The sequence below is a fragment of the Mobula birostris genome, chromosome 12 (assembly GCF_030028105.1).
Source record: "Mobula birostris isolate sMobBir1 chromosome 12, sMobBir1.hap1, whole genome shotgun sequence".
In the NCBI taxonomy this organism is placed as follows: Eukaryota; Metazoa; Chordata; class Chondrichthyes; order Myliobatiformes; family Myliobatidae; genus Mobula; species Mobula birostris.
This window is the reverse complement of record NC_092381.1, coordinates 18,665,603-18,692,414: the sequence shown is the minus strand read 5'-3', so window position 1 is coordinate 18,692,414 and position 26,812 is coordinate 18,665,603. Positions and strand designations below refer to the sequence as shown.

The following is a 26,812-nucleotide window of genomic DNA, read 5'->3' as shown; positions in this document are numbered from 1 at the left end:
AGAACCATGCCAGAGTCCAATGATTCTTGAGAGATCATTACTAATGCCTCCATAATCTGCTACCTCTTTCAGAACCCTAGGGTGCAGTTCATCTGTTCTGGGTGACTTGTGCACCTGTAGGTCTTTCAGCTTTTTGAGCACCTTCTCCCTCGTAAAAATAACTGCACTCACTTCTCTTCTCTCGTGCCCTTCAACACCTGGCACACTGCTGGTGTCTTCCACAGTGAAGGATGATGCTAAGTGCTCATTTTGTTCATCTGCCACATTATTATTCCTCCAGCCTCATTTTTTAGGGGTCCTATTTCCATTCTCATCTCTCTTTTATTTTTTATATACTTGAAAAAGCTTTTTTTATCCACCTTGATATTGTTTGCTAGCTTGCTATCATATTTCATCTTTTCCCTCCTAATGATTTCCCTCCTAGTTGCTTTCTGTAGGATTCTAAAACTTTCCCAATCCTTTATCTTCCTGCTAATTTTTGTTTTGTTGTATGCCCTCTTTTTTGACTTTACATTAGCTTTGACTTCCTTTGTCAGCCACAGTTGTACTATTTTGCCATTTGAGTATTTCTTTGTTTTTGGAATACATCTATCCTGCACCTTCCTCATTTTTCCCAGAAACTCACACCATTGCTGCTCTGCTGACATCCCTGCCAGCAGCTCCTTCCAACTTACTTTGGCCAACTCCTCTCTCACACCACTGTAATTTCCCCTACTCCACTGAAATATTGCTACCTCAGACTTTACTTTCACCCTATCAAATTTCAAGTTGAACTCAATCATATTATAATCACTGCCTCCCAAAAGGTTTACGTTAAGCTCCCTAATGGCCTCCAGTTCATTACTTAACACCCGATCCAGTATAGCTGAAACTCTAGTTGGCTCAACAACAAACTGCTCTAAAAAGCCATCTCATAGGCATTCAACAAATGCACTCTCTTGACATCCATTTACCAAACTGATTAAAATCTGCCTGCATGTTAAAATCTCCCATGACTATCATAATATTGCCCCTTTGACATATCTTTTCTATTTCCCATTGTATACTGTAGTCCATATCCAAGCTGTGTGGGCACATGGCCAAGTGGTTAAGGCATTGGACTAGCTACGTGAAGGTCGTGAGTTCGAGCCCCAGCCGAGGCAATGTGTTGTGTCCTTGAGCAAGGCACTTAATCACACATTGCTCTGCGACGACACTGGTGCCAAGCTGTATGGATCCTAATGCCCTTCCTTTGGACAACATTGGTGTCGTGGAGAGGGGAGACTTGCAGCATGGGCAACTGCTGGTCTTCCATACAACCTTGCCCAGGCCTGCGCCCTGGAGAGTGAAGACTTTCCAGGCACAGATCCATGGTCTCGCAAGACTAACGGATGCCTTTACTATCCAAGCTATTGCTGGGAGGCCCTGTAGTTTCTTAACTCAACCCACAAGGATTCAGCATCTTCCAATCCTATGTCACATCTTTCTAATGATTTGATGTTTCTTTACCAGCAGAGCCACACCACTCCCTCTGCCTACCTTCCTGTCCCTCTGATATAACGTGTAACCTTGAACATTCAGCTCCCAACTACAACCATTCTCCAGCCACGATTCAGTGACAGCCACACATCATACCCGACAATCTGTAAAAGTGCAACAAGATCATCCATCTTATTCCTTATACTCTGTGCACTGAGATATAACACTTTGAGTACTGTATTTGCTACCCTTTTTGATTCTCCAAGTCTAATGCACTGATACACACCCTGATGGCTGCAATTTTGTCCTATCATCTGCCTGCCCTTCCTAACAGTCTGAAGGCACAATTCCTTTGATTTTTTTTACTATCTGTCCTGTCCTGAGTCCCTTCACTCTTGATCCCACCCCCCCGCCAAATTAGTTTAAACCCTCCCCAACAGCTGTAACAAACCAGCCCTCAAGAGTTTTAGTCCCCCCTCGGGTTCAGGTGCAACCCATCCCTTTTGTGCAGGTTATGCCTCCCCCAGAAGAGATCCCAGTGATCCAGGAACCTGAAGCCCTGCCCCCTGCACCAACTGCTCAGCCACGCATTTATCTGCCAAATCATCCTGTTTTTACCCTCACTGGTGCATGGCACAGGTAGCAATCCAGAAATTACTACCTGGGAAATTCCTGCTTCTCAGCTTTCTGCCTAGCCCTCTAAATTCTCTCTTCAGAACCTTTTTGCTTTTCCTTCCTATGTCATTGGTAGCAATATGTGCCAAGACATCTGTCCCTCCCCCTCCAAAATGTTGCGGAGCGATCCGAGACGTCCCTGGCACCTGGGAGGCAACATACCATCGGGTGTCCCGTTCACATCCACAGGAACTCCTGTCTGTTCCTCTGACTATTGAGTCCCCTATCACTACCGCTCTCCTCATCTCCCTCTTTCCCTTCTGCACCATGGAACCATGCACAGTGTCAGTAACCTGGTGTCCGTGGCATTCTCCTGAGAGGTCATCCCCCACAACAGTATCCAAAACTGTATACCTATTATTGAGGGGAACAGAGCAGGGGTGCTCTGTGATAATTGCCTATCCATCATCCCATTCCTTCTGACTGTCACCCAGCTACCCACCTCCCTAAGTCAGGGGTGTCTACTTCCCTGTAACTCCAATCGATGATCTCCTCACTCTCCTGTACAAGCCGAAGTTCATCCAATTGCTGCTCCAGATCCCTAACACGGTCTTCAATGAGCGGCACTTCTGCAGATGTAGTTCCCTGGGAGACTCTGGGTCTCTCAGGGCTCCAACAACCAGCATAAAGAATACACAATGGCCACTTAAACCATGCAAAGTACCCCTGATACAGTAAGTAAAAAGGGAAACTTAACAGAAACTTTCCCAGAGCCAAGCCTCTTCCGAGCCAAAGCCTCCTTTGAGCCAAAGCCTGATATTCCCACTCTCACCACTGGCCCACTCCCAAAAGTGGCCACTCCGCTTGTCCCTTCTGTACTTTTATTTACTCCTCGCCGTGCTGCTCCCACCACCAACTGGGCCACCGGATTAACCATAGAAACTACAGCACAGAAACAGGCCTTTTGGCCCTTCTTGGCTGTGCCGAACCATTTTCTGCCCAGTCCCACTGACCTGCACACGGACCATATCCCTCCATACACCTCCCATCCATGTATCTGTCCAATTTATTCTTAAATGTTAAAAAAGACCTGCATTTACCACCTCATCTGGCAGCTCATTCCATACTCCCACCACTCTCCGTGTGAAGAAGCCCCCACTAATGTTCCCTTTAAACTTTTCCCCCCTCACCCTTAACCCATGTCCTCTGGTTTTTTTCTCCCCTTGCCTCAGTGGAAAAAGCCTGCTTGCATTCACTCTATCTATACCCATCATAATTTTATATACCTCTATCAAATCTCCCCTCATTCTTCTACGCTCCAGGGAATAAAGTCCTAACTTATTCAACCTTTCTCTGTAACTGAGTTTCTCAAGTCCCGGCAACATCCTTGTAAACCTTCTCTGCACTCTTTCAACCTTATTTATATCCTTCCTGTAATTTGGTGACCAAAACTGAACACAATACTCCAGATTCGGCCTCACCAATGCCTTATACAACCTCATCATAACATTCCAGCTCTTATACTCAATACTTTGATTAATAAAGGCCAATGTACCAAAAGCTCTCTCTACGACCCTATCTACCTGTGACGCCACTTTTAGGGAATTTTGTATCTGTATTCCCAGATCCCTCGGTTCCACTGCACTCCTCAGTGCCTTACCATTAACCCTGTATGTTCTACCTTGGTTTGTCCTTCCAAAGTGCAATACCTCACACTTACCTGTATTAAACTCCATCTGCCATTTTTCAGCCCATTTTTCCAGCTGGTCCAAGTCCCTCCGCAGGCTCTGAAAACCTTCCTCACTGTCTACTACACCTCCAATCTTTGTATCATCAGCAAATTTGCTGATCCAATTTACCACATTATCATCCAGATCATTGATATAGATGACAAATAACAATGGACCCAGCACTGATCCTTGTGGCACACCACTAGTCACAGGCCTCCACTCGGAGAAGCAATTCTCTACTACCACTCTTTGGCTTCTTCCATTGAGCCAATGTCTGATCCAATTTACCACCTCTCCATGTATACCTAGCGACTGAATTTTCCTAACTAACTTCCCATGCGGGACCTGTACATTAACCTATACTTCATTAGGAGTTTGAGGAAATTTGGTTTGTCAACTGTAATACTCGGAAACTTCTACAAAACATAACATAGAAGCTATTTTAATCCACATACGCAGCAATTTAAAAGATTAACATCACAAAGAAGCCATTGTAAATTTAACATACAAAGAAGAGACCCTGTACACACACAATCAGCGACTGAGGAACAGCTTCTTGCTCTCTGCTATCTGATTTCTAAATGGACATTTAACCGATGAACACTACATCAATATTTAAATTTTTTTTTTTGCACTACTTACTTTAACTTAGGCTGGCTGGTGGCGCCGCAACATCAGCGCCGGACTCCGGAGCAAAGGTTCTCGAGTTCTAATCCAGTCAGGCCACTCCAGGACACGCTTTCCATCCGTGCCGGGTTGAGTGTCGAGCTCGCAACTCGGTCTCATAAAAAAAAACTGTGCTGTGAGAAGGACGTGGGGGACCACTCACAGAATCTTTCCTGCAAGACAACCACTTGAAAAGTGGTCGCCGAGGCTCTGGCAGAGTATGACACACAGACAAAACAAATTAACTTAACTATTTAATCGATATATACTTAATGTAACTCAGTTATTTTTCTCTCTACTTATTTATCATGTATTTCATTGTACTGCCACCCGTAAAATTAACAAATTGAGTGACATATGCTGGTGATATTAAATCTGATCCTGATTCTGATGTGGGAAGAAATTGGAGCACCCAGAGGAAACCCACGTGGTCATGGGGAGAACGTACAAACTCCTTACAGATATCGGCGGAATTGAACCCGGTTTTCTGCCGCTGTAATAGTGATACGCTAACCTCTACACTACCATACCTCTCAGCCAACAGAAACATAGCGAGCTGAGTGGTCTCCCTCTTAGACACAGATTTATCAACATTGCTTTTAAGATGTTGATGGGGTGGTGTTGCAATTAGTAACAACACAAACTAGAAATAATTTGGAAGTTCCGCGAGCACGGGCAGAAGAGAGGTCTGAGTTGAATTTCTAGCTGGGGTCATTAAGGTACTTACTGAAGGAGTTCCAGACAGCAGACCAAGGAACCTGAGGTGGAGGAGGCTTGTTACCAATGTGAAAAGATGCACAAAAGTCTAGATTTAAAAGCTGCCAAAACCGAGGTCATAGAGATACGGCAGACCACAGAGGGAAGTAGAGTCTTAACAAGGCACTATTTGTTCAAGCTGTGAGCGTGGAAGATACAAAGTGTTTAAAACAAGTTCAGACTGAAGGTCAAGCTCTCTCCTCCCTTTTGTGGGAAAACATTTAAGACAACCTGTCAAGCTCATTCACGAGGTTAAACTTCAGTTGTTTACATTGTGCCATGAACAATAGCCTGGATGTTTACAATGCCCTCTACCGTAAGAGGGAACAAAGGCCTTCATAGAGATACTTTCAAATAAAATTTGATACTGAGCAACATAACAGGATATTGGGACAGACAAGAATATAAAGAAGGATGAGAGAGGTGGAGAGAGTTCATGGATAGATTATAGAGACAGGGTGGGTGCACATCTATGGAAACCAGTCTTTAAAACAGGACCAGAAGAGGACAAGGAAAAGTAGAAGAATAATCCATGAAGTGGAATCTTACTTCATAGTTGTTAAATCTAAACCCTGGTGTTCCCTTCACGACGACATCGAAAGGGAATGCTCAGCAGAAGAACTGCAGCGATCCAAGATGGCGGATTGCCACCTCTTTCAAGGACAATAAGGGACATGTCAGTGATGCAAGTCCAGCGCTGCTGCTACAGTTAAGGCCGAATTTGTACATTTGACACGTATCTGTGGCGCCACGGTAGTGTAGTGGTTGGTGCGATCCGAATTACAGCTGGGGATGTTCCGGGATTTGGAGTTCAAATCCACCGCCGCTCTGTCAGGATTCTCTGTACGTCCTCTCCATGTAATGCATGAGTTTTCCCCGGGTGCTCCGGTTTCCTCCCACAGTACAAAGACCTACAGGGAAGGGTAATTGGTATTGTAAATTGGCCCGTGATTAGGTTTGGGTTAATTGAGTTTGTTGGGCGTTGCCGGGGCAGCACGACTCAAAGGGTCTACTCCACACTGTATCACTAAATAAAATAATTAAATTAAATAACAAAACTGGTGGCACTCATTCAATACTTACCAAGTTACATCATTCAAGTGTGCTCGCTATGTTAAGTGTACTATACAAATGGAAGATTCAACTTTGGGGACTCCCTGGTACCTGGAGGTTGGAAGAAGAGGTTGACAGAGAAGATGTTGAAGCTGGAAGATGTCTTTTCTACTGACGAGTTCAACGTGGGTTGTTCCAAGAGCACTCGCTACACCACCCGGGTGACGGCGGACAGCACGTTCAGAGAAAGGTCATGGCGACTGGTACCTGCTGAGGTGGAGGACATTCGGCAGCATCTGCAGAAGTTGAAGTGACCTGAAATCATCACTGGGTCCAGAAGCCCATACGCATCTCCAATAGTAGTGGCCAGGAAGAAGATTGGGAAGGTACAGATGTGTGTGGATTATCGGACTCCGAACAGGCGTACAGTCCCTGACAAGTATACAGTCCCAAGAATCGAGAAAGCGCTGGCCTGCCTGAGTGGTGCGACGTGGTTCAGTGTGCTGGACTTGAGGACTGGGTATTACCAGATATCCATGAGTGAGGCTGGTAAAGAGAAGACTTACCTGAAGTATGTGTCCGATATGAGAAGGGAGCTGAAAAAGGCTTATGAATTAGCTGAAGTCTTGGCTGCCAAGTAGAATCTAGGAAACAAGAGGAGGTATGAATAAAAGGTTAGGTTATCCCGCCTTTTGCCTGGAGAACGAGTCCTCATAAAGAATTTGGGGCTACCTGGGAAGTATAAGCTGGTTGACCATTGGGTGGCTACGCTGCATGTAGCGGAGAGTCAGATGCCAAATGTACCAGTTTTCCGGGTGAAACCGGAGGATGGGAATGGGCCTGTCCAGGTTCTCCGTCGGAACCACCTGTTGCCCCTGGGACAAGAGGTGCGTGTTGACCCAGGGCCTAAACTGGAACCTACACCCAATAAGAGGACTCTCTGGTGACGTGGAGAGACTGAAGGATCAGCAGCAGGAAAGAGTAGACCGGCCCTCGCCCCAAATGGGATACGGAGTCAGAGGACGAGGAAATGGGGGTGTGGTATATGCTGCCTTTTGTTAACACCCCACTAATTGAGGAAGAGATTCCCAACCCTTCTCATGCTGAGGCAGGTGAAATCGGGGGGACTATCTGTGAACAAGCAGGCTTGCAGCTGGACCCCGGGGGGGGGGGGTGCTGGGGAGCTGGGCTCTAAAGTAACTGGGAATGAAGCTGAGCTCAGCCAAGTGGCAGAGGGACCTGAGTTGTCGGTGATAGACAGGGGGAGTAATACACGAGTAATAGACGGGGGAGTAATACACGAGTAATAGACGGGGGAGGCCTTGCCATGTAGACCAGAAGTATTCCAAGGAATGTCTGAAAGTGAAGATGTAGATGATGGGATATGGAGGTCCCAAAAAGTCAGGAGACTCCCAGATAGGCTGGCCTATGTAGCACCGGGGGAACAGAGTGTTACAACGGTCCCCCTAGTGAGATATGTCACTACCATGTACAAATGGATTGGAGGTTCTGACATCATGAAATTCCTTTAAAAACAGTGTTATTAATGATGGGATGACAAATTATTTCAAAGTCATGAGGACATGACTATTTGTGGTGGGGGGAGAGTGTAATGGCCTGGTTCACATTTTAACTGCTATGCTGTATGTATTTCATTTAGCTGTTCTGTAAGAGCAGTCTGTTCTGCTGTCAGCCTGTTTGGGTTGTTGTTGAAGAGAAGGGATGATGTGGAATATGTGCCATCCAACTAGTGGGAGGGACAATAGGGTTGGTCTTGGGGATTTTGTTTGAGAGAAGATGGGGAGGGAAGACGCTGGGGAGAACCAGTCGTAGCATATGATCTGGTGGGAGACCCATTTGTTCGAGATGGATTGCAAGTGATGTTCGGAAGGTGGTGTGTGCTTTCGTGTTGACCAAGAGCCCAGTGCGTGAGTGACAGAGACGTTCAAGATGAGCTCCAACTTGTGCACATTTGACTGTTTAACTAGAATGGGCCCTTTTCTTTTTGTTATTCTTTACTAACAATATTGTATCATTTCTTAATGCATGCATTACTAAATGACAATAAAAGAGGACTGCGTGTCTTCATAATCTAACCCAACCCTTCAGTTAAGATTCGTAAATATAATTCCTTTAATCGTATGCTGTGTACTGTTTGTTATTTTGTGGCATTAATTTGTAACAAGGTAGCAAATTACACAGCATCCACACAGATGGGGGGGGGTTGGTGGTGGTGGGGATTCACACCTCAATCTCACACGTTTGGTGGGGACGGAGATTGTCTTCCCTGGACTTACGCGGCCGAGGAAACCAGGGTGTTTCAGCTGTGTTGGTCATTGCCCTCAAATTCTTAACTCTCCATCTAAATGTCCTTTAAACATTGTAATTGTACCTAGCTCCACCACTTCCTCAAACATCTCATTCACCCTCTGTGTGAATACCTTGCCTTTCAAATTCCTATTAAATCTTTCCCCTCTCATCTTAAAACTGTCACCTTTAGTTCTTGATTCCCCAATCCTGGGGAAAAGACTGAGTTCACTTCTACTCAGGGGTCTTCGTTTAAACTCAGATGAAGGGTCGCTATCCAAAATGGCAACTGTCCATTCATCCACTTCCCCCAACTTTACCACAGATGTTGCCTGACCCACTGAGTTTCAGAATCAGAATCAGAATCAGGTTTAATATCACCAGCATCAGAAAGGTTCTGGAAAAGGGCCAGTAACATCATGAAGGATCCCACCCACCCTGCACATGGACCGTTTGTCAGAGAGGAGGCATCCACACTAGCACCACCAGGCTCATAAGTCCATAAGATGTAGCAGCAGAAGTAGGCCATTTGGCCCATCGAGTCTGCTCTGCCATTCAATCATGGGCTGATCCAATTCTTCCAGTTATCCCCACTCCACTGCCTTCTTCCCATACCCTTTGAGCCCTGGCTAATCAAGAACCTATCTATCTCTGCCTTAAATGCACCCAATGACTTGGCCTCCACAGCCACTCATGGCAACAAATTCCACAGATTTACCACCCTCGGACTAAAGTAATTTCTCTGTATCTCTGTTCAAAATGGATGTCCTTCAATCCTGAAGTCATGCCTTCTTGTCCCAGACTCCCCTACCATGGGAAATAACTTTGCCCTATATACTCTGTTCAGGCCTTTTAACATTCGGGATGTTTCTATAAGATCCCCCCTCATTCTCATGAACTCCAGGGAATACAGCCCAAGAGCTGCCAGACGTTCCTCATATGGTAACCCTTTCATTCCTGGAATCATTCTTGTGAATCTTCTCTGAACCCAGTATATCCTTTCTAAAATAAGGAGCCCAAAACTGCACACAATATTCCAAGTGTGGTCTCACGACTGCCTTATAGAGCCTTAACATCACATCCCTCCTCTTTTATTCTATACCTCTGGAAATGAATGCCAACATTGCATTCGCCTTCTTCACCACCAACTCAACCTGGAGGTTTACTTTTAGGGTATCCTGCACAAGGACTTCCAAGTCCCTTTGCATCTCTGCATTTTGATTCTCTCCCCATCTAAATAATAGTCTGCCCATTTATTTCTTCCACCAAAGTGCATGACTGTACCCTTTCCAACATTGTATTTCATTTGCCATTTCTTTGCCCATTCCCCTAAAATATCTAAGTCTCTTGCAGGCTCTCTGTTTCCTCAACACTACCTGCTCCTCCACATACCTTTGTATCATCGGCAAATTTAGCCACAAATCCCTTAATACCGTAGCCCAAATCATTGACCTACATCGTAAAAAGCAGCAGTCCCAACACCAACCCCAGTGGAACTCCACTGGTAACCGGCAGTCAGCCAGAATAGGATCCCTTTATCCCCACTCTTTGTTTTCTGCCAATCAGCCAATGCTCCACCCATGCTAGTAACTTCCCTGTAATTCCACGGGCTCTTATCTTGCTAAGCAGCCTCATGTGCGACACCTTGTCAAAGGCCTTCTGAAAATCCAAGTACACCACATCTACTGCATCTCCTTTGTCTTCTCTGCTTGTAATTTCCTCAAAGAATTGCAGTAGGTTTGTCAGGCAGAATTTTCCTTTCAGGAAACCATGCTGGCTTTGGCCTGTCCTGTCATGTGCCTCCAGGTACTCCATAATCTCATCCCTAACAATCAATTCCAACAACTTCCCAATCACTGATGTCAGGCTAACAGGTATATAGTTTTCTTCCTGCTGCCTCCCACCCTTATTAAATAGCGGAGTAACACTTGCAATTTTCCAGTCATCTGGTACAATGCCAGAATCTATCAATTCTTGGAAGATCATTGTTAATGCCTCCGCAATCTCTCCAGCTACTTCCTTCAGAACGTGAGGGTGCATTCCGTCATGTCCAGGAGATTTATCCATCCTCAGATCATTAAACTTCCTGAGCACCTTCTCAGTTGTAATTTTCACTGCACAAACCACTTCCCTGACACTCTTGAACGTCCAGTGTACTGCAGACGTCTCCCACTGTGAAGACTGATGCAAAATATGCATTCAGTTCTTCTGCGTCTCCCATTACAATATCTCCAGTGTCATTTTCTATTGGTCCTATATCTACCCTCTACTCTCTTTTACCCTTTATATACTTAAAAAAACTTTTAGTATCTTTATTGATATTAGTCGCCAACTTCCTTTCATAGTTCATCTTTTCCTTCCTAATGACCTTCTTAGTTTCCTTCTGCAAGTTTTTAAAAGCTCCCCAATCCTCTATTCTCCCACTAGCTCTGGTTTCCTTGTATGCCCTCTCTTTTGCTTTTACTTTGGCTCTGAATTCACTTCTCAGCCACGGTAGTGTCCTTCTTCCCTTTGAAAATTTCTTCTTGTTTGGAATATATCTGTCTTGCACTTCCCTCAATTTTTGCATAAACTCCAACCATTACTGCTCTGCTGTCCTTCCTGCAAATGTCCCTTTCCAGTCAACTTCAGCCAGTTCCCCTCTTGTGCCATTGTAATTTCCTTTATTCCACTGAAATACCTACACATTGGATTTTATTTTTTCCCTCTCAAATTTCAATGTGAACTCGATCATATTGTGATCACTGTTCCCTTTGGGTTCCTTAACCTTAAGCTCTCTTATTACCTCCAGATTATTGCACAACACCCAATCCAGCACAACCGATCCCCTAGTGGGCTCCACAACAAGCTGTTCTAAAAAGCCATCCCTTAGATATTCTACAAATTCTCTCTCGAGGTCCAGTACTGACCTGGTTTTCCCAATCCACTTTCATGTTAAAATCAACGATTATCATGACAATGCCTTTCTGAGATGCCTTTTCTATCTCCTGCTGTAATTTGTAATCCACATCCCGGCTGCTGTTTGGAGGCCTGTATACAACTGTCATTAGGGTCCTTTTACCCCTGCCATTCCTTAACTCAACCCATGAAGACTCTACACCTTCCCATCTTATGTCAATCCTGACTCAAAAACAGTTACTGTCCCCAAGCAGTAAGGCTGATCAACACCTCAAACCACTAACTGACCTCTCCATACCAAAAATCACTTTATCATTTCCTGTCAGGGTCACCTTCTGTACAGACACTCGTAGCGTCACTTCTTGGACATGCAATCAATCTATGTGTATAAGTTACCTTACGCATTTATGTTTATTCTGTTATTTGTTATTACCGTGTTCTTTATCTCATTGCGCATTCCTAGGTACTGCATTGAATTCGGAGTAACAAGTTTTTCATTTTCTTTCATTCCACTTGTGTAGTGGAAATGTGAAACTCATTGTTGTTGTGGCAGCAGTACCATGCAATACATAAAAATACACACAGTATTTTGCACAGTAATGTATATATAATTAAGTAATTAGTGCATAAAGAAGTCAACAAGGGTGAGGTAGTGTTAAGGGGTTGGCTCATTGTCTGTTTAAGAATCCGTTGGTGAATCTGCTCCTAAAACAATGAATGTGCATCTTCGGGCTCCTGAACAGCACTTCCTCGTTAATAAGAAGTGAGCATGACCTGGGTGATGGGAATCCTTAATCTACTTATTGAGACACAGTGCAGAATCGGCCCATCGAGCCGCACTGCCCAGCAATATCCCGGTTTAACACCTCCCTAATCACAGGACAACTAACAACTACCAGTGGGAGAAAACCAGAGCACCCGGCGGAAACCTCCGCAGTCACAGGCAGAGCGTACAAACTCCTTACAGGCAGCACAGGGAATTGAACCTTCATCAACTGTATGGTAAAGTGTTGTGCTAACTTTCTGAATCATCGCCCTTTTAAGTTTCTCCAGCAGTTTGCCACTCAGACCCCAGCAGCTTCCAAAATGAAGCTAAAAATATGGGAATTATAATGCGTCAACAAGGAAGGCGGAACTCTTTCCCTTAAAGACATCAGAAAACTAAATGGGTAGTTTTAAGTTATTATTGCGACTTTTTGTTTTCCAAAATGTAATTTATTAAATTTCTAGCCACTATGATGGGACTAGACTTTAAGTTTCTGGATCAATGGTCACGCTGTGAACCGTTAGTACAGGAATTAGAACACTCCACTACCATACTACTTCATACCATGCTTGAATAATCAAACTACTAAATTCACTTCCTGTTAAGCCTTCTGTGGTCGTCCACATATATAAAGCTGACAAAATAAAGCTTCAGTTTATATAATCTTCTAAAATAGCAAACGATGCGGTCAATAACAAATAAAAACAGCAATTTAGTCATAATAGCAGAAAACACCGGGGATACTCAACAACGAATGCTTCTTGATGAAGATATTACTGCATTTCAAGGAATGAGCTGCATGAAATACACCTGACATGCAAAAATAAAGGGAAGGTGAACACTTGAGCTCAAAACGCCACACAGACCTGCCAAGTGTATTATGAAACAACAGTGCTCCCAGCCCAGGCGCCCTCACGCACCCGTGAGGTTTGATCCGTCCGCCCTGCCGTACGCCATGACGTAGCACGTGACCGCGGTTTTATAAGGAGAGGCCGCGGCCGATGCGTGTCACTCCCTTCGCCTGGACAGGATGGCGTCTTGTAGTCGGTGAGTCCCGGTGACGGCGGGTTTCTCGTGTCCTAACGCCACCGCCACCCTGCCCACCCGCCCCTCGGCTAGAGTTGCCTGATGTCGAGAGATCTACACGCCCGGAGGTGATGTCGGGGGTTGGGGGCGGGGGTGACTCGGAACCCGGGAGCGGGGTACCAGGGCTCGTTCGCGGGAAGCGGTGCCGCTGGGCCAGGGGGAGGGGGAGGGATGGCGGGCGCCAGGGGCCCGTGACCCGTTTCTCGGGGGGTTCACGCACCGAGAACGTTTGGAGACCCCGGCGGCCCCTGGCACGGGAGGTGGGGAGGTTGGAGTAAGGGAACGATTGTGTGTGTGTGTGTTGGGGGAGAGTGTGAGAAGCGGGTATGGAAGGGTAGGGGAGAGGGTCGATACCTGATACAGTCTGCACCGATTTTTGTCTCCTGCTGTCATCCGCTCCTGTTTAATTGCGGGGAGGAGAAAGGGAGGTAGGATATGGAGGGAGAGGGATGGGGTGGGTGGTCTGCCAAATTTCAACGTCTACAGTTAATATAATCGTCGCCTTTATGAGTGGCTCCTTGGCACAATTTGCCCAATCGATTCCTCTACCTTTGCACCACTCTTATTGCTTAGTGAGCTTTTCATCTGTAGTCATACAGCACAAACAGACCCTTCCTCTCACAGTGTCCATACTTAACACTTGTAGCCCCGCTACACTGATTCTATTTGTACCAATCACCCCTCCCCCCCCAATAGTATCACAAACACGAGAAAATCTGCAGATGCTGGAAATCCAAAACAAGACATACAGCATCTATCGAAAAGAGTTAAACAGTGGCCGTTTCAGGCCGAGACCCTTCACTAGGACTGGAAAGGAACGGGGAAGTAGTCAGACTAAGAAGGTGGGGGGGGGGGAGAAGGACAAGGTGGCAGGTGATAGGTGAAACCAAGAGGGAGAGGGGTGAAATAAAAAAATGGAAAGTTAATTGGTGAAAGAGGGAAAGGACTGGAGAAGGGAGCATCTAATAGTCATAGTCATACCTTATTGATCCCGGGGGAAATTGGTTTTCGTTACAGTTGCACTGTAAATAATTAACTAGTAATAAAACCATAAATAGTTAAATAGTAATATGTAAATTTTGCCAGGAAATAAGTCCAGGACCAGCCTGATGGCTCAGGGTGTCTGACCCTCCAAGGGAGGAGTTGTAAAGTTTGGTGACCACAGGCAGGAATGACTTCCTATGACGCTCTGTGTTGCATTTCGGTGGAATGAGTCTCTGGCTGAATGTACTCCTGTGCCCACCCAGTACATTATGTAGTGGATGGGAGACATTGTCCAAGATGGCATGCAACTTGGACAACATCCTCTTTTCAGACACCACCGTCAGAGAGTCCAGTTCCATCCCCACAACATCACTGGCTTTACGAATGAGTTTGTTGATTCTGTTGGTGTCTGCTACCCTCAGCCTGCTGCCCCAGCACACAACAGCAAACATGATCGCACTGGCCACCACAGACTCGTAGAACATCGTCCGGCAGATGTTAAAGGACCTCAGTCTCCTCAGGAAATAGAGACAGCTCTGACCCTTTCTGTAGACAGCCTCAGTGTTCTTTGACCAGTCCAGTTTATTGTCAATATGTATCCCCAGGTATTTGTAATCCTCCACCATGTCAACACTGACCCCCTGGATGGAAACAGGGGTCACCAGTACCTTAGCTGTCCTCAGGTCTACCACCAGCTCCTTAGTCTTTTTCACATTAAGCTGCAGATAATTCTGCTCACACCATAGGAGATGTCTGAAGACCATGGAAGAAAGGGAAGAGGGAGGTGATAGGCAGCAAAGGTGCGAAAGGGAAACTAGAATGATGGAGGGGGGAGGGGCAGTTGCTGGGTTAAGAAATCGATGTTCCAATTGATGTTGAAAGCCACCCAGATGAAATATAAGGTGTTGCTTCTCCAACCTAAATGTGGCCTTATCATGGGAGTAGAGGCAATGGACTGACATGTCGGAATGGGAAATAGAATTGAAATGGGTGTCTACTATTAAACCCGCCTCCCCTCCACTGTGCCTTGCCTATTAACTGTTATAAATATTTTAACACAACTATATTTGTATCTTGAGTGGTTGGAAGGGCTGCAGTGACAACAAACAGGGCAGGTGGGGTGAGTGTAAATTGCACCTGTGTGTGTGTGTGTGGTAGTGCCTGATCATTATATTGTGAAGTCATAAGCTGATGTCACTTTTAAAGTGTCTTTCATGGATAGCTTGACACAAATGGGAGACCAAATTCAAATGGGTCAAATTGATGTCTGCTACCTTTGACATTGGATTTGTTCTACTGTCATGTGGTTTGATTAGTCTAGATGTAATCAATATTAGTTCACCGGGGAAGTTGAAGGCCCAATATCTAAGTCCGAGGCTGAAGACATCCTTTCCTGGGGTTGGAGGATTGTAAATGAGCTTGGATGGGTGGAAGGAAAGAACAGGGCTTGTTCTGCTGTTGCTGATTCTGTTCTGTTCTGTGTTTTTCTGCTGAACATTGTGGGCATACTATGTTGGCGCCAATTGTACGCAACCCCCTGCATACCTTCAGGTGTGTTGGTTGTTAACACAAAGAATGCATTTCACTCTGTGCCCATGTACATGTGATCATTAAATTTGAATCTTGAATTGCAAACTGCATAACATCTACTGTAATCCAGAAGGAATGACAAGGCTGAAATAACTAAAAAAAAAGGCAATTATAAACTTAAATACCATGGATCCTAGGAAGCTGAAATAAAAACCATATTTTGATAATTGACATATTGCAAGAGGCTGTTCAGTAATGTACTTCTCTGGTACTGAAGTAGCAGCACATCGTGTACTTACTACCATTGATGACAAGGGATGTGTCTGAGATGTATTGGGCAGAGTCCACTATTCTGGAGCTTTTTGTGTTCCTGTGTATTCAAATTGCTGTACCAGACCATGATTCAGTCAGTTGTGGGTTGGGCTTGGAAAGATACTTCAAACATGAAGACAGAACCATCCACTGTCTCTGGCCTGTTGCAGAATTACCTCATTATCATTTTATGAAGTTATCTGTGATGGATGTAACCATCATAGGGAGATCAACTTGGAACAATGATGTAAGTGCCCTGTTACAAATGCTGAGCTGTTCAGTAATAGGTGGATTATCTCCTGTCCCCTGAAAAACAATTTCTGGTGATGGAATACTTCATTCCTGGCTTATTGTATGGAGTCACCTGCATAGTATGTATACGTACAGGAGATATCACAACCTATACATCTGTTGATCTGATAGAGGCAAAATAGGGCAAGAAAGTTTCCACGTACAGTGGATTCTGGTTAATTGGGACCAGGACATTTTGCCCAATTAAGCGGTTGCCCCCATTAGCCAAAGTCTCATAGTGGTAAGAGTGGGCTCCCTCACCTCTGACCCTCAACACAGGTGCCTCTCAGATCATTATTCTCTCTATACCCATGACTGTGTCACCACCCACAGCTCCAATCTGCTAATTAAATTTGCTGATGACACCACTCTGTCCTAATCGCAAATAATGAGGCAGCCTACAGAGAAGTCATCACCCTGACACAGTGGTGTCAAGAAAACATCCTCTCCCTCAATGTCACAAAAACAAAGGAGCTGGTTGTGGACTACAGGAGGAATGGAGACCGTCTAACCCCACTGACATCAATGGATCTGGGGTTGAGAGGGTGAACAGCTTTAAATTCCTCAGCATACACATCACCGAGGATCTCCGGTGTCTGTACATACAGGCTCAGACAGTTGAAGAAGTTTGATATGGGCCCCTGAATCCTAAGAACTTTCTACAGGGGCACTATTGAGAGCATCCTGACTGGCTACAACACTGCCTGGTATGGGAACTTTACTTCCCTCAATGGCAGGATTCTGCAGAGATTAATGTGGATAGCCCAGCGCATCTGTAGATGCTATTCAGGACTTTTACGAAGACAGGTGTGTAAAAAGGGCCCAAAGGATCATTGGGGACCTGAGTCACCCCAACCACAAACTGTTCCAGCTGTTACCATCAGGGAAACAGTACCACAAGCATAAAAGCCAGGACCAACAGGCTCTGGGACAGCTTCTTCCACCAGGTCATCAGACTGATTAATTCATGCTGATGCAATTGTATGTTTATATTATATTGACTGTCCTGTAATACATATTATTTATTACAGATTACTATAAATTGCACATTTAGACGGAGACATAATGTAAATTTATTTACTGCATGTATATGAAGAATGTAAGGAAGTCAATTCAAATAGTTAAGGTATGAAAAGGACTAGCTGTCCTTTAACTGTGTAATAAGTTATGAAGTACAGAACAAATTAGAATACTATCAATACCAATACAATACACTATCAGTACTATTAGTTCCTAATAGTTATTAATGGAAGAATTTATCCAGTGTATGCTAGTGTGTTCTTTTGATTGACTACAAATGGACAAAATCAACACACACACCTAGTGCAGATGATGGACTGCCTTTACCACTGCATTCTCCAAATCTACATTTTCATTGCAACGTTTAAGATGATGGTCGAGACCTTCAAATTTTTTGTAGTTCCTAACTTGGTAAAGTAATGAAATTATTTCATTTTTACTCGCGGCCATTTCTGGCATCTCCAAGCCTGAGTGCTTGAAACTGCAGTGAGCAAAACATTTCAGAATTGTCTCACTGCTTGTTTGTTACCAAATATCAGCGACTAAAATCACTGCTTTTAGAACACAAACACGTGCACTGACGCTTATTTAAAAACTGTTTGCTCTAAGCATAGTGTAAATGGCCATACAAGTGTGTGCAACTGAATCTAGTTAGAAACTGTTCAGCAACAGACTCCTGTCCGATTAAGTGGCATAGAGTCCCGAATAAGTCACTGCCCTGATAAACCGATGGCCCAGTTAACCAGAGTTCACTACATTATGGGCTATGAATAAAAGGCACAGGATGTTTGCAAATCAATAGTGTTTGCACAATAAAGTCATAGCCAAGGTCAGTACCTGAGTGCCCAAACCAAAACTTAATGCCATTTTTGGGATATCATTACAACGAAGAAAAGTTCGCTACTGTTTTCTCATCAATGCGTGATGGATAATAATTGTGTCCCTGACAACACTGGGATAAGTCATGGGAGCATGAAATATCGGAATTGCTTGTACACTGATGTATTATTGTTATTCTCCTTGTTGGCTCATTGAGCCCAACAAATCCAGAATACCTCAGTGATTTCTAATGTATGCTGAGTTGACCTCACATGCCAATTCTCCCCAACTTTTCTCTGGAGGATATTAATGTGATTCTCAGTTGTAGGAAAAAAACCATTGTACATAATGTTTGTAAGCTTGAATTGAATTGAAAACTTCTATATTTATTCTTCATTGCACAGTAAGTTACATTAACACCTGGTTGTCAGTGCCCTGGGATCCATTTGAACAGAGCTGATCTATTTTGGTTTTGACCTTTGCTCAAAAGCTTCAAAAACCTTCTTTTTGCTTTGATGAGGACAGCATTTGCACATTTTGTAAATATACAGTCTTTTTTTAATGTAAACGATTAATGGTTTGGATTTTGTCAATCACTGTGAAGCATTTAAGTGCATATTTCAGGAGTTCTGTCAGGGTCTATCTGAATGAAATATTTGTTAAATTCACATTGAAGTCTAGCAAAGTAGAACTTAAGTCACTGAAAGAGTTGGAGATGATGTACCAGGAGGAAGACCATGTGTAGCAGAAAGTGTAAAACAAAATCCATGCACATCATTATGATGTGCAAGAGAGTGATTTAAGAGCTTTGACAGAGTTCGTGCTGAATCCATCGTAGGACAGCAAACACAGGCTCTTGACCCACAATGTAGCTCGTACTGGCTTTGACCTTATCGTCGGCCTGCAGTGCCACTAACTCTAAAACCTTATGCTGCGTTCTGTTATTGCTTTCCCTAATACTACAATGCACTTTTGTAATGAATGATCTGTCTGGACGGCAGACTAAGCAGGTTTTACACTGCACTTCAATACATGTGTCAATAATAAACCAAATTACTAATTTTAGAAGGAAATCATTGGTAGAATGCAAATCAGAAGTTATTGGGACCCAATTGCTTCATTCTCTAGTTTGATTGCACTTAATATGTATCCAATTGTGGTTGTTGAGATATTAAAAATAGTTAAGATCTATTAGTAGTTAATGAGATTATTAACACGCAGCAGAATATTAAATCATAACAGAAAGGAACAGGGGAAATCTATTCAGGCCTTGTGTCTGGTGCAGCATTCGGGAAAATCATGGTCGTGCTTTTGCTCTCCTGCACTAACATATTCCTTGATTCTTTCTGAAACTATATCAGTCCCTGTTTTGAATATTCTAAACCTTTGAGTGGTGAACTACTCTAATAGTGAATTCCAAACATTGGCTGCCCTCTTGGTGAAGAGGTTATTGTCCTAAACGGCTGACTCTTCAATAATGTCAAACCCCTAAAGAGTTCTGTATGTTTCAATGAGATCACCACATTTTAGTGTTATTCCAGTGACGAAAGTGCTATTCAGGAAAGTATTGGGTTTTTCTGTTGAGTCTTGTGGTGTCTAAGAAATGCAAGATAGTTGTAGAATACTGAACTCTGCAGTGAGAGTTTAAAAAGAGAAATGGGCAAGTAAAACACAAGCAACACACATAAAAGTTGCATAAAAGAAGGGTCTTGGCCGGAAACGTCGACTGTACCTCTTTCCAGAGATGCTGCCTGGCCTGCTGTGTTCACCAGCAACTTTTATGTGTGTTGCTTGAAAGTCCAGCATATACAGATTTCCTCGTATTTGCGGAAATAAAACACAAGCTACATTTTGGATTGTTATCTGTAATTTAGTCAACCAGTGATTAGTAGTGGTTAACGTAGAGACTGGAGTGAATACCCTAGGATCTATTGAAAGATGACATTTCGATCTGTCAATGATCTGCATAAAAATGATTTTTAAAGAAAATGGATAGGTAACAAGTCATTATCTGTCTGTTCATTGATGTGTCTTATAATTTGAGCTTGTACTTCAAGACAGTGTGGGTGCCATAGGTGTATGAGTACTTCGGCCCAGGTAAACAAAACATCTGATATACTTTATCATTATTAATCACAACTGATTATCGCCACAGTCAGACAGTGACTTCAAACAAGGGGGTTTTTAATTTTGTTTTGTAAGTCTATTCAATGTGTGATATGAGTTGTGGGACTGTAGGAGGAAACAGGAGCACCCAGAGAAAACCCACATGGTCACGGGAGCTACAAAGCATTGTGCTAGCCACTAAGCTACTGTGATGCCCTGTTCTTGTTATCTGGCTTGTGCAGACTATTATTTCTGTGAAATGTTTGTGTCTGTTGTGTGATTTTATGCTGAAAAGCTTTTCAGGAAATATTTCATTGTTACTTTCACCAGAGGGTGATCTATCTGGTTGAAAGTGGCATTTTGAGGAGGATTTGATACAGGGAGCTAGGATAGTTTTGGGGGTTGGTTTATATCTTTTACAAATGTAATGTATAATGCTTATCGGGCTACAAATATCATTAGCTGTATTTCTGGGAATTGTCTTAAGAGATAAATAGACTGACCTTTTCAAACTCCGTTCCAAAGTCACAGCTGTGCTTGGAGAACTTTAGTCAGTTATGCAACAGAAAACAGTCTTCACCTAGAAAGTCTCAGGTGGTTATCTAAATGAATTCTTGATATTAATCCCACCATAGATATGCTACATGTTTCAGATTTAGATTCCTTTATTTATCACGTACATCAAAAGATACAGTGAAATGTGTTTGCATTAACAGCCAGCACAATGTAAGGATGTGCTAGGGGCTGCTGCAGATGTCACCATGTATTCTATCGACAACTTGTATTACGGTTTACCATTTTGCTCTTCAGTTGATAAGGGCACAGGCTGCTGTAGTGAAGGAACGTGAATTTAGAAAGGACTTAGGAGTTATCAATGTTCACGATTTTCTCATAAAATATGTCTGATTTAACAATCTGTTGCTACATTCATTGGCCTAATCTCAAATAATAACGAGGCAGCCTACAGAGAAGAAGTCATCACCCTGCCCCAGTGGTGTCAAGAAAACAACCTCTCCCTCAATGTCACAAAAACAAAGGAGCTGGTTGTGGACTACAGGAGGAAAGAAGACAGGCTAGCCCCTATTGACATCAATGCATCTGGGGTTGAGAGAGGGAACAGCTTTAAGTTCCTCAGAATGAACTTCACTGAGGATCTCACATGGTCTGCACATACCAGCTGTGTGATGAAAAAGGCACAATAGCGCCTCTTTCACCTCAAGTGGTTGAAGAAGTTTGGCATGAGACCACAAATCCTAAGGGCTTTCTACAGGGGCACAATTAAGAGCATCCTGACTGGCTGCGTTACTGCCTACTGTGGGAACTGTATTTCCCTCAATCGCAGGACTCTGCAGAGAGTGTGCAGGTAGCCCAGCGTGTCTGTAAATGTGAACTTCCCACTATTCAGGGCATTTATAGAGACGAGTGCGTAAAAAGGGCCCGAAGGATTATTGGAGACGTGAGTCTCCCCAACCACAAACTTTTCCAGCTGCTACCATCTGGGAAATGATGGTAAAAGCCAGGACCAACAGCTTCTTCCACCAGGACATCAGACTGATTAATTCATGCTGATACAATTATATTTCTATGTTATATTTTTTAGATTATGAGAACACTCAGTCCTCTTTTATTGTCATTTAGAAATGCATACATGCATTAAGAAATGATACAATGTTTCTCCAGAGTGGTATCACAGAAAACAGGACAAACCAAAGACTTAACACTGACAGAACCACATAATTGTAACATATAGCTACAGCAATACTATAATTTGATGAAGAACAAACCGTGGGCATGGTAAAAAAGAGACTCGAAGTCCCCGACTCGATCAACTCCCGAGTCCCTGATAGTAGGCGGCAAAAGGGAGAAACTCCCTGCCATAAACCTCCAGGCACCGTCAACTTGCCGATGCCTTGGAAATAGCCGATCACAGCCAACACTGAGTCCGTCCGTCCGAAAATTTTGAGTCTCCGACCAGCCCCTCCGATACAGCCTCCCGAGCACCTTCGACCTAGCCTCGGCTGCTGAAACAAGCAAAGCCGAGGATTCGGGGCCTTCTGCTCCAGAGATTCCAGTTATCACACAATAGCAGTGGCAGCAAAGCGGGCATTTCAGAAGTTTTCCAGATGTTCCTCCGTACTCTCACGTCCGTCTCCATCAAATCAGAATTGTGCACGGTCCCCTATTTGACAGATTACAGATATTCACCGGAGAGGCCGCGTGCACTGCATCGCGCCGCCATCTTCTCCTCCTTGACTATCCTGTTGTACATGCTATTTATTACAAATTACTATAAATTGCATATTTAGCCAGGGACATAACGTAGAGATTTTTACTCTTCATGTATGTGAAGGATGTAATTAATCCTCATGTATGTGAAGGATGTAATTAATAGTCGGTTCAGTTCAGTTCAACGCATATATAATATAGTTTGAAATGTGGGATACCATTTGCTAGAAGATCAGCGTTGTCAACCATACATGAAGCCAAAAGAGATGGAGTATCTTAAATGGATTTTATTGTATCTGTGTTTACTAGGGAGAGGGACACAGTCTATAGAAGTGATAGCTTCTGTCTAACCGATCTTACAGCTTTTCAAGGAGGTTACCAGGAAAGTTGATGAAAGAATGGCAGTGGATGTTGTCTACATGGACTTTGAATAGGTTAGGACTTTGTTCTCTGGAGCATAGGAGACTGGGGGTGGGTGTGCGGTTTGATGGAGATATACAAAATTGAGTGGTATAGATCAGGTAAATGCAAGCAAGCTTTTTTTTAACTGAAGTTGGATGAGACCAGGATGTGAAGTAATGGTTTAAGGGGAACATTAAGGGAAACTTCTCCACTTAGAGGGTGGTGCGAGTGTGAAACAAGCTGTCAGTGGAATTGGTGGATGCGGGCTTGATTTCAACATTTAAGAGAAGTTTGAATAAGTACATGGATGGTAGGTGAATGGAGAGCTGTGGTACATTTGCAGGTCAATGGGCCCGAGAGCCTGTTTCTTGTCTGTAGTACTGAATGAATAAGTAATTTGTAACATGGCGTTATATGAACCTTTTTGCTTTTCACTGAGTTACACTTTTAAGATAAATGTTAGTTGTGAAAGCTTGTAGTTGGACCTGAGGGTCTCACTTCATGCTAAGGGATGAAATTTTCAATGAGAAATATTTTTGGAATTTACCAGGGAAGTTCAGATTTTTTAAAATGTATCTGCTATTCTTGAATCTAAGTGATAGCTGAGTGACCTCTTGGATCTTGATTGCTTCGTAATTCTAGCATTGCTTGCTTTTAGAGTTGCGAAAGTCAAATATTCCAAGGGACAAGGCAAACATTGTCCCAGATTGCTGTAATCTTTTATCATAATACTTGAATTTACTCCCGTGTCCTTTTCAACGCTGACATGTCACATGTTGGCTCATCAAGGACAAAGCAAACCACATCCTTGTGTCAAAGGCACGGCTTCTGGCAGTTACTCTCAGCGCTTGCATTGGCTGTAATGAAATTCTGCAGACTGACAGTTCGGACTGTGCAACTGAGATAAATGATTCTAAATCTATGGCTTTGTACTCATTTTGTTTTTTTACTAACATTTACAACAATATTGTAGTTACATACAGTATTTTTGTTTGTTGCCTTTTAGTGGAGATCCATTACCCAGAGTGCAGTGTCCAAACCATCCAGATGCCATACTGGTGGAAGATTACCGGGCCGGTGATATGATCTGTCCAGAATGTGGACTGGTTGTAGGTAAAAGAAGTATTTATGTTACATACTGTGATCTGTAAAATATGAAGTCAGTGTATAAATTTGCTATTATAGTTTTCCTTCTCTTATTAATTACATATATATGAGATGGTGTAAAGGAAAAGAAAACTTAAGTGACTTCCTTTAGTTTCGGAATTGAAAACTGAAAGTAACTTTGTTCCGTGGCATGCAGAGCTTGGTTGCTCATTATTGGTCAGTTATGCACAATCGAAGACCAGTGTTTATGTCCAACAAAACACCACCAGCATCTTATGTCCAACATCTTATCTGTTAACCTGTATTTGCCAGTTCCTGGCCTGAACTTTTTGTGGCCTTGGAATTATCTGGACTGCCTTTTGTGTCCAAAAATGTACTTTTGCTTAACAAATGTTACGTGTCTCTGGCATCACTTAAAGCCAATAATGATAAAATAATGTAATTTGCATTTCAATTCAATTCAAAAAACTTTATTGTCATTCTAACCGTACATCAGCTCTGCAGGGCAGAATGAGACAGCGTTTCCCAGGAGCAGTGCAATCATAACATAACAAACACAACACTAAATAATAAGCATAACAATAAATAGTAAAACACAACAGCCACATGTCAGTTAAAATCAAGTTATAAGTGTCCAGTGCAAGTTAAAAGTGTCCAAAGCAGAGTCAGCTAGAGCAGCTATTTAGCAGTCTGACTGCCTGTGGGAGGAAGCTGTTTAGTAGCCTTGTGGTTTTAGTTTTGATGCTCCTGTAACGTTTGCCTGATAGCAGAAGAACAAACAGTTCATGGAGAGGGTGTGAGGGGTCTTTAATGAGGTACCGTGTCTTCTGGAGGCATTGACTCTGAAAGAGGTCTTGGACAGAAGGTAGGGAGACCCCAATAACCTTCTCTGCTCCCCTAACCACCCTCGGCAAGGCTTTTTTGTCGACAGCACTGCAGCTGGAGTACCAGGTCAGACGAAGGGTCTCGGCCTGAAACGTCGACTGCACCTCTTCCTAGAGATACTGCCTGGCCTGCTGCGTTCACCAGCAACTTTTATGTGTGATACTACCTTGAGGTTTGTTTTCTTACGGGCATTCACAGGAAAATAAATACAATAGGATTAATGAAAGACTAAAATAATAAAGACATAAACAACCAATATGCAAAAGAAGACAAGTCATGGAAATAATAAAAAGGAAATAAATAATACTGACTTAAGTCTTTGAAAGTGAGTTCATAACAGGGGTTCCCAACCTGGGGTCCATGGCATAACAAAGGTTGGGAACCCCTGGTCTATAGGTTGTGGAGTCAGTTCGACATTGGAGTGAGTGAAGTTATCCACCCTCAACGCTGAGCAGTTTTCCTACCCTGTCAATCATCCACCACTCCACCAGGGTGGTGCTTGCAGAAAGTGCATAATAGAACACTTCAGGCACCTGAAAACCCTGGCACTCGTAGTGGAAACAGATCATCTTTGACTCCAAAGGACTACCTTATAAGCAACTTGTCTAATGTCCAGTATTGAGAAGAACAGGAAATTTTCTCCCAACTAATTGTTAGGAAGGTTGACTCCATTTCTTTGATTCCTGTCATAAACTCTGCTCGCTAGCCTCTGACCCCTTTCAGTCTGAAGATTGCCAAAAAAAGGAATGGGGTTAGTAGCTGATGAATTTGAGAGAATTTGAAGATGATGATGTAAGTCCTTCCAATGTTTAATTATGGTACTGCTTGTTGGATGAACAATAGCTTATTTCTTTAAAGATGCTACAGAAGTTGTCCATCATTACGTCCTATTCTGCAGGTTCACATGCCACCATGTACATTGGCAATGCTTAGCAAAATCTGTCATTCAAAATCTACTGATGATGTTTAGTGTAAGCAACTTTTATATAGCTTATCAAGAATTAAACTCTGCTTATGTGAAAGACTGGTTTTTAAATACTAGTTATGAAAGCGGTATACAGTGGCATGCAAAAGTTTGGGGACCCCGGTCAAAATTTCTGTTACTGTGAATAGTTAAATGAGTAGAAGATGAACTGATCTCCAAAAGTCATAAAGTTAAAGATGAAACATTCTTTTCAACATTTTAAGCAAGATTAGTGTATTATTTTTGTTTTGTACAATTTTAGAGTGGGGGAGAAAAGGAGAGGAGTACCATGCAAAAGCTTGGGCACCCCAAGAGATTTGAGCTCTCAGGTAACTTTTACCAAGGTGTCAGACCTTAATTAGTTTGTTAGGGCTATGGCTTGTTCACAGTCATCGTTAGGAAAGGCCAGGTGATGCAAATTTCAAAGCTTTATAAATACCCTGACTCCTCAAACCTTGTCCCAACGATCAGCGGCCATGGGCTCCTCTAAGCAGCTGCCTAGCACTCTGAAAATTAAAATGAATGATGCCCACAAAGCAGGATGAGACTATAAGAAGATAGCAAAACGTTTTCAGGTAGCCATTTCCTCAGTTCGTAATGTAATTAAGAAATGGCAGTTAACAGGAACGGTGGAGGAAAAGTTGAGGTCTGGAAGACTAAGAAAACTTTCCGAGAGAACTGCTCGTAGGATTGCTAAAAAGGCAAATCAAAACCACCCTGTTTGACTGCAAAAGACTTTCAGGAAAATTTAGCACACTCTGGAGTGGTGGTGCAGTGCTCTACTGTGTAGCAACACCTGCACAAATACGACCTTCATGGAAGAGTCATCAG

General features: G+C 43.3%; 1 protein-coding gene and 1 long non-coding RNA gene across 4 annotated transcripts in view; one reads left to right on the top strand and one right to left on the bottom strand.

Moving 5' to 3' along the window:
- Positions 1 to 4,470: 4,470 nt before the first annotated feature.
- LOC140205765 (uncharacterized) lies at positions 4,471 to 13,165 on the bottom strand. Its single transcript, XR_011887965.1, has 4 exons — positions 13,116 to 13,165; positions 6,845 to 6,922; positions 6,309 to 6,574; positions 4,471 to 4,679 (listed from the first exon to the last, which is right to left on the bottom strand). It is a non-coding gene; the product is annotated as an uncharacterized lncRNA (long non-coding RNA).
- Positions 13,166 to 13,213: 48 nt separating this feature from the next.
- The window catches only part of gtf2b (general transcription factor IIB), a 28,805-nt gene continuing 15,206 nt past the window's right edge, over positions 13,214 to 26,812 (top strand). Inside the window, exons 1-2 of one of the 3 annotated variants that reach the window (XM_072273379.1) lie at positions 13,214 to 13,296; positions 24,032 to 24,138. In XM_072273379.1, coding sequence (XP_072129480.1) covers positions 13,280 to 13,296; positions 24,032 to 24,138 — 124 coding nt within the window. In that variant the 5' untranslated portion in view covers positions 13,214 to 13,279. Of the gene's footprint in view, positions 13,297 to 13,334; positions 13,404 to 24,031; positions 24,139 to 26,812 lie in introns of those variants that run through there. The other 2 variants (XM_072273380.1, XM_072273378.1) reach the window with 2 other exon arrangements.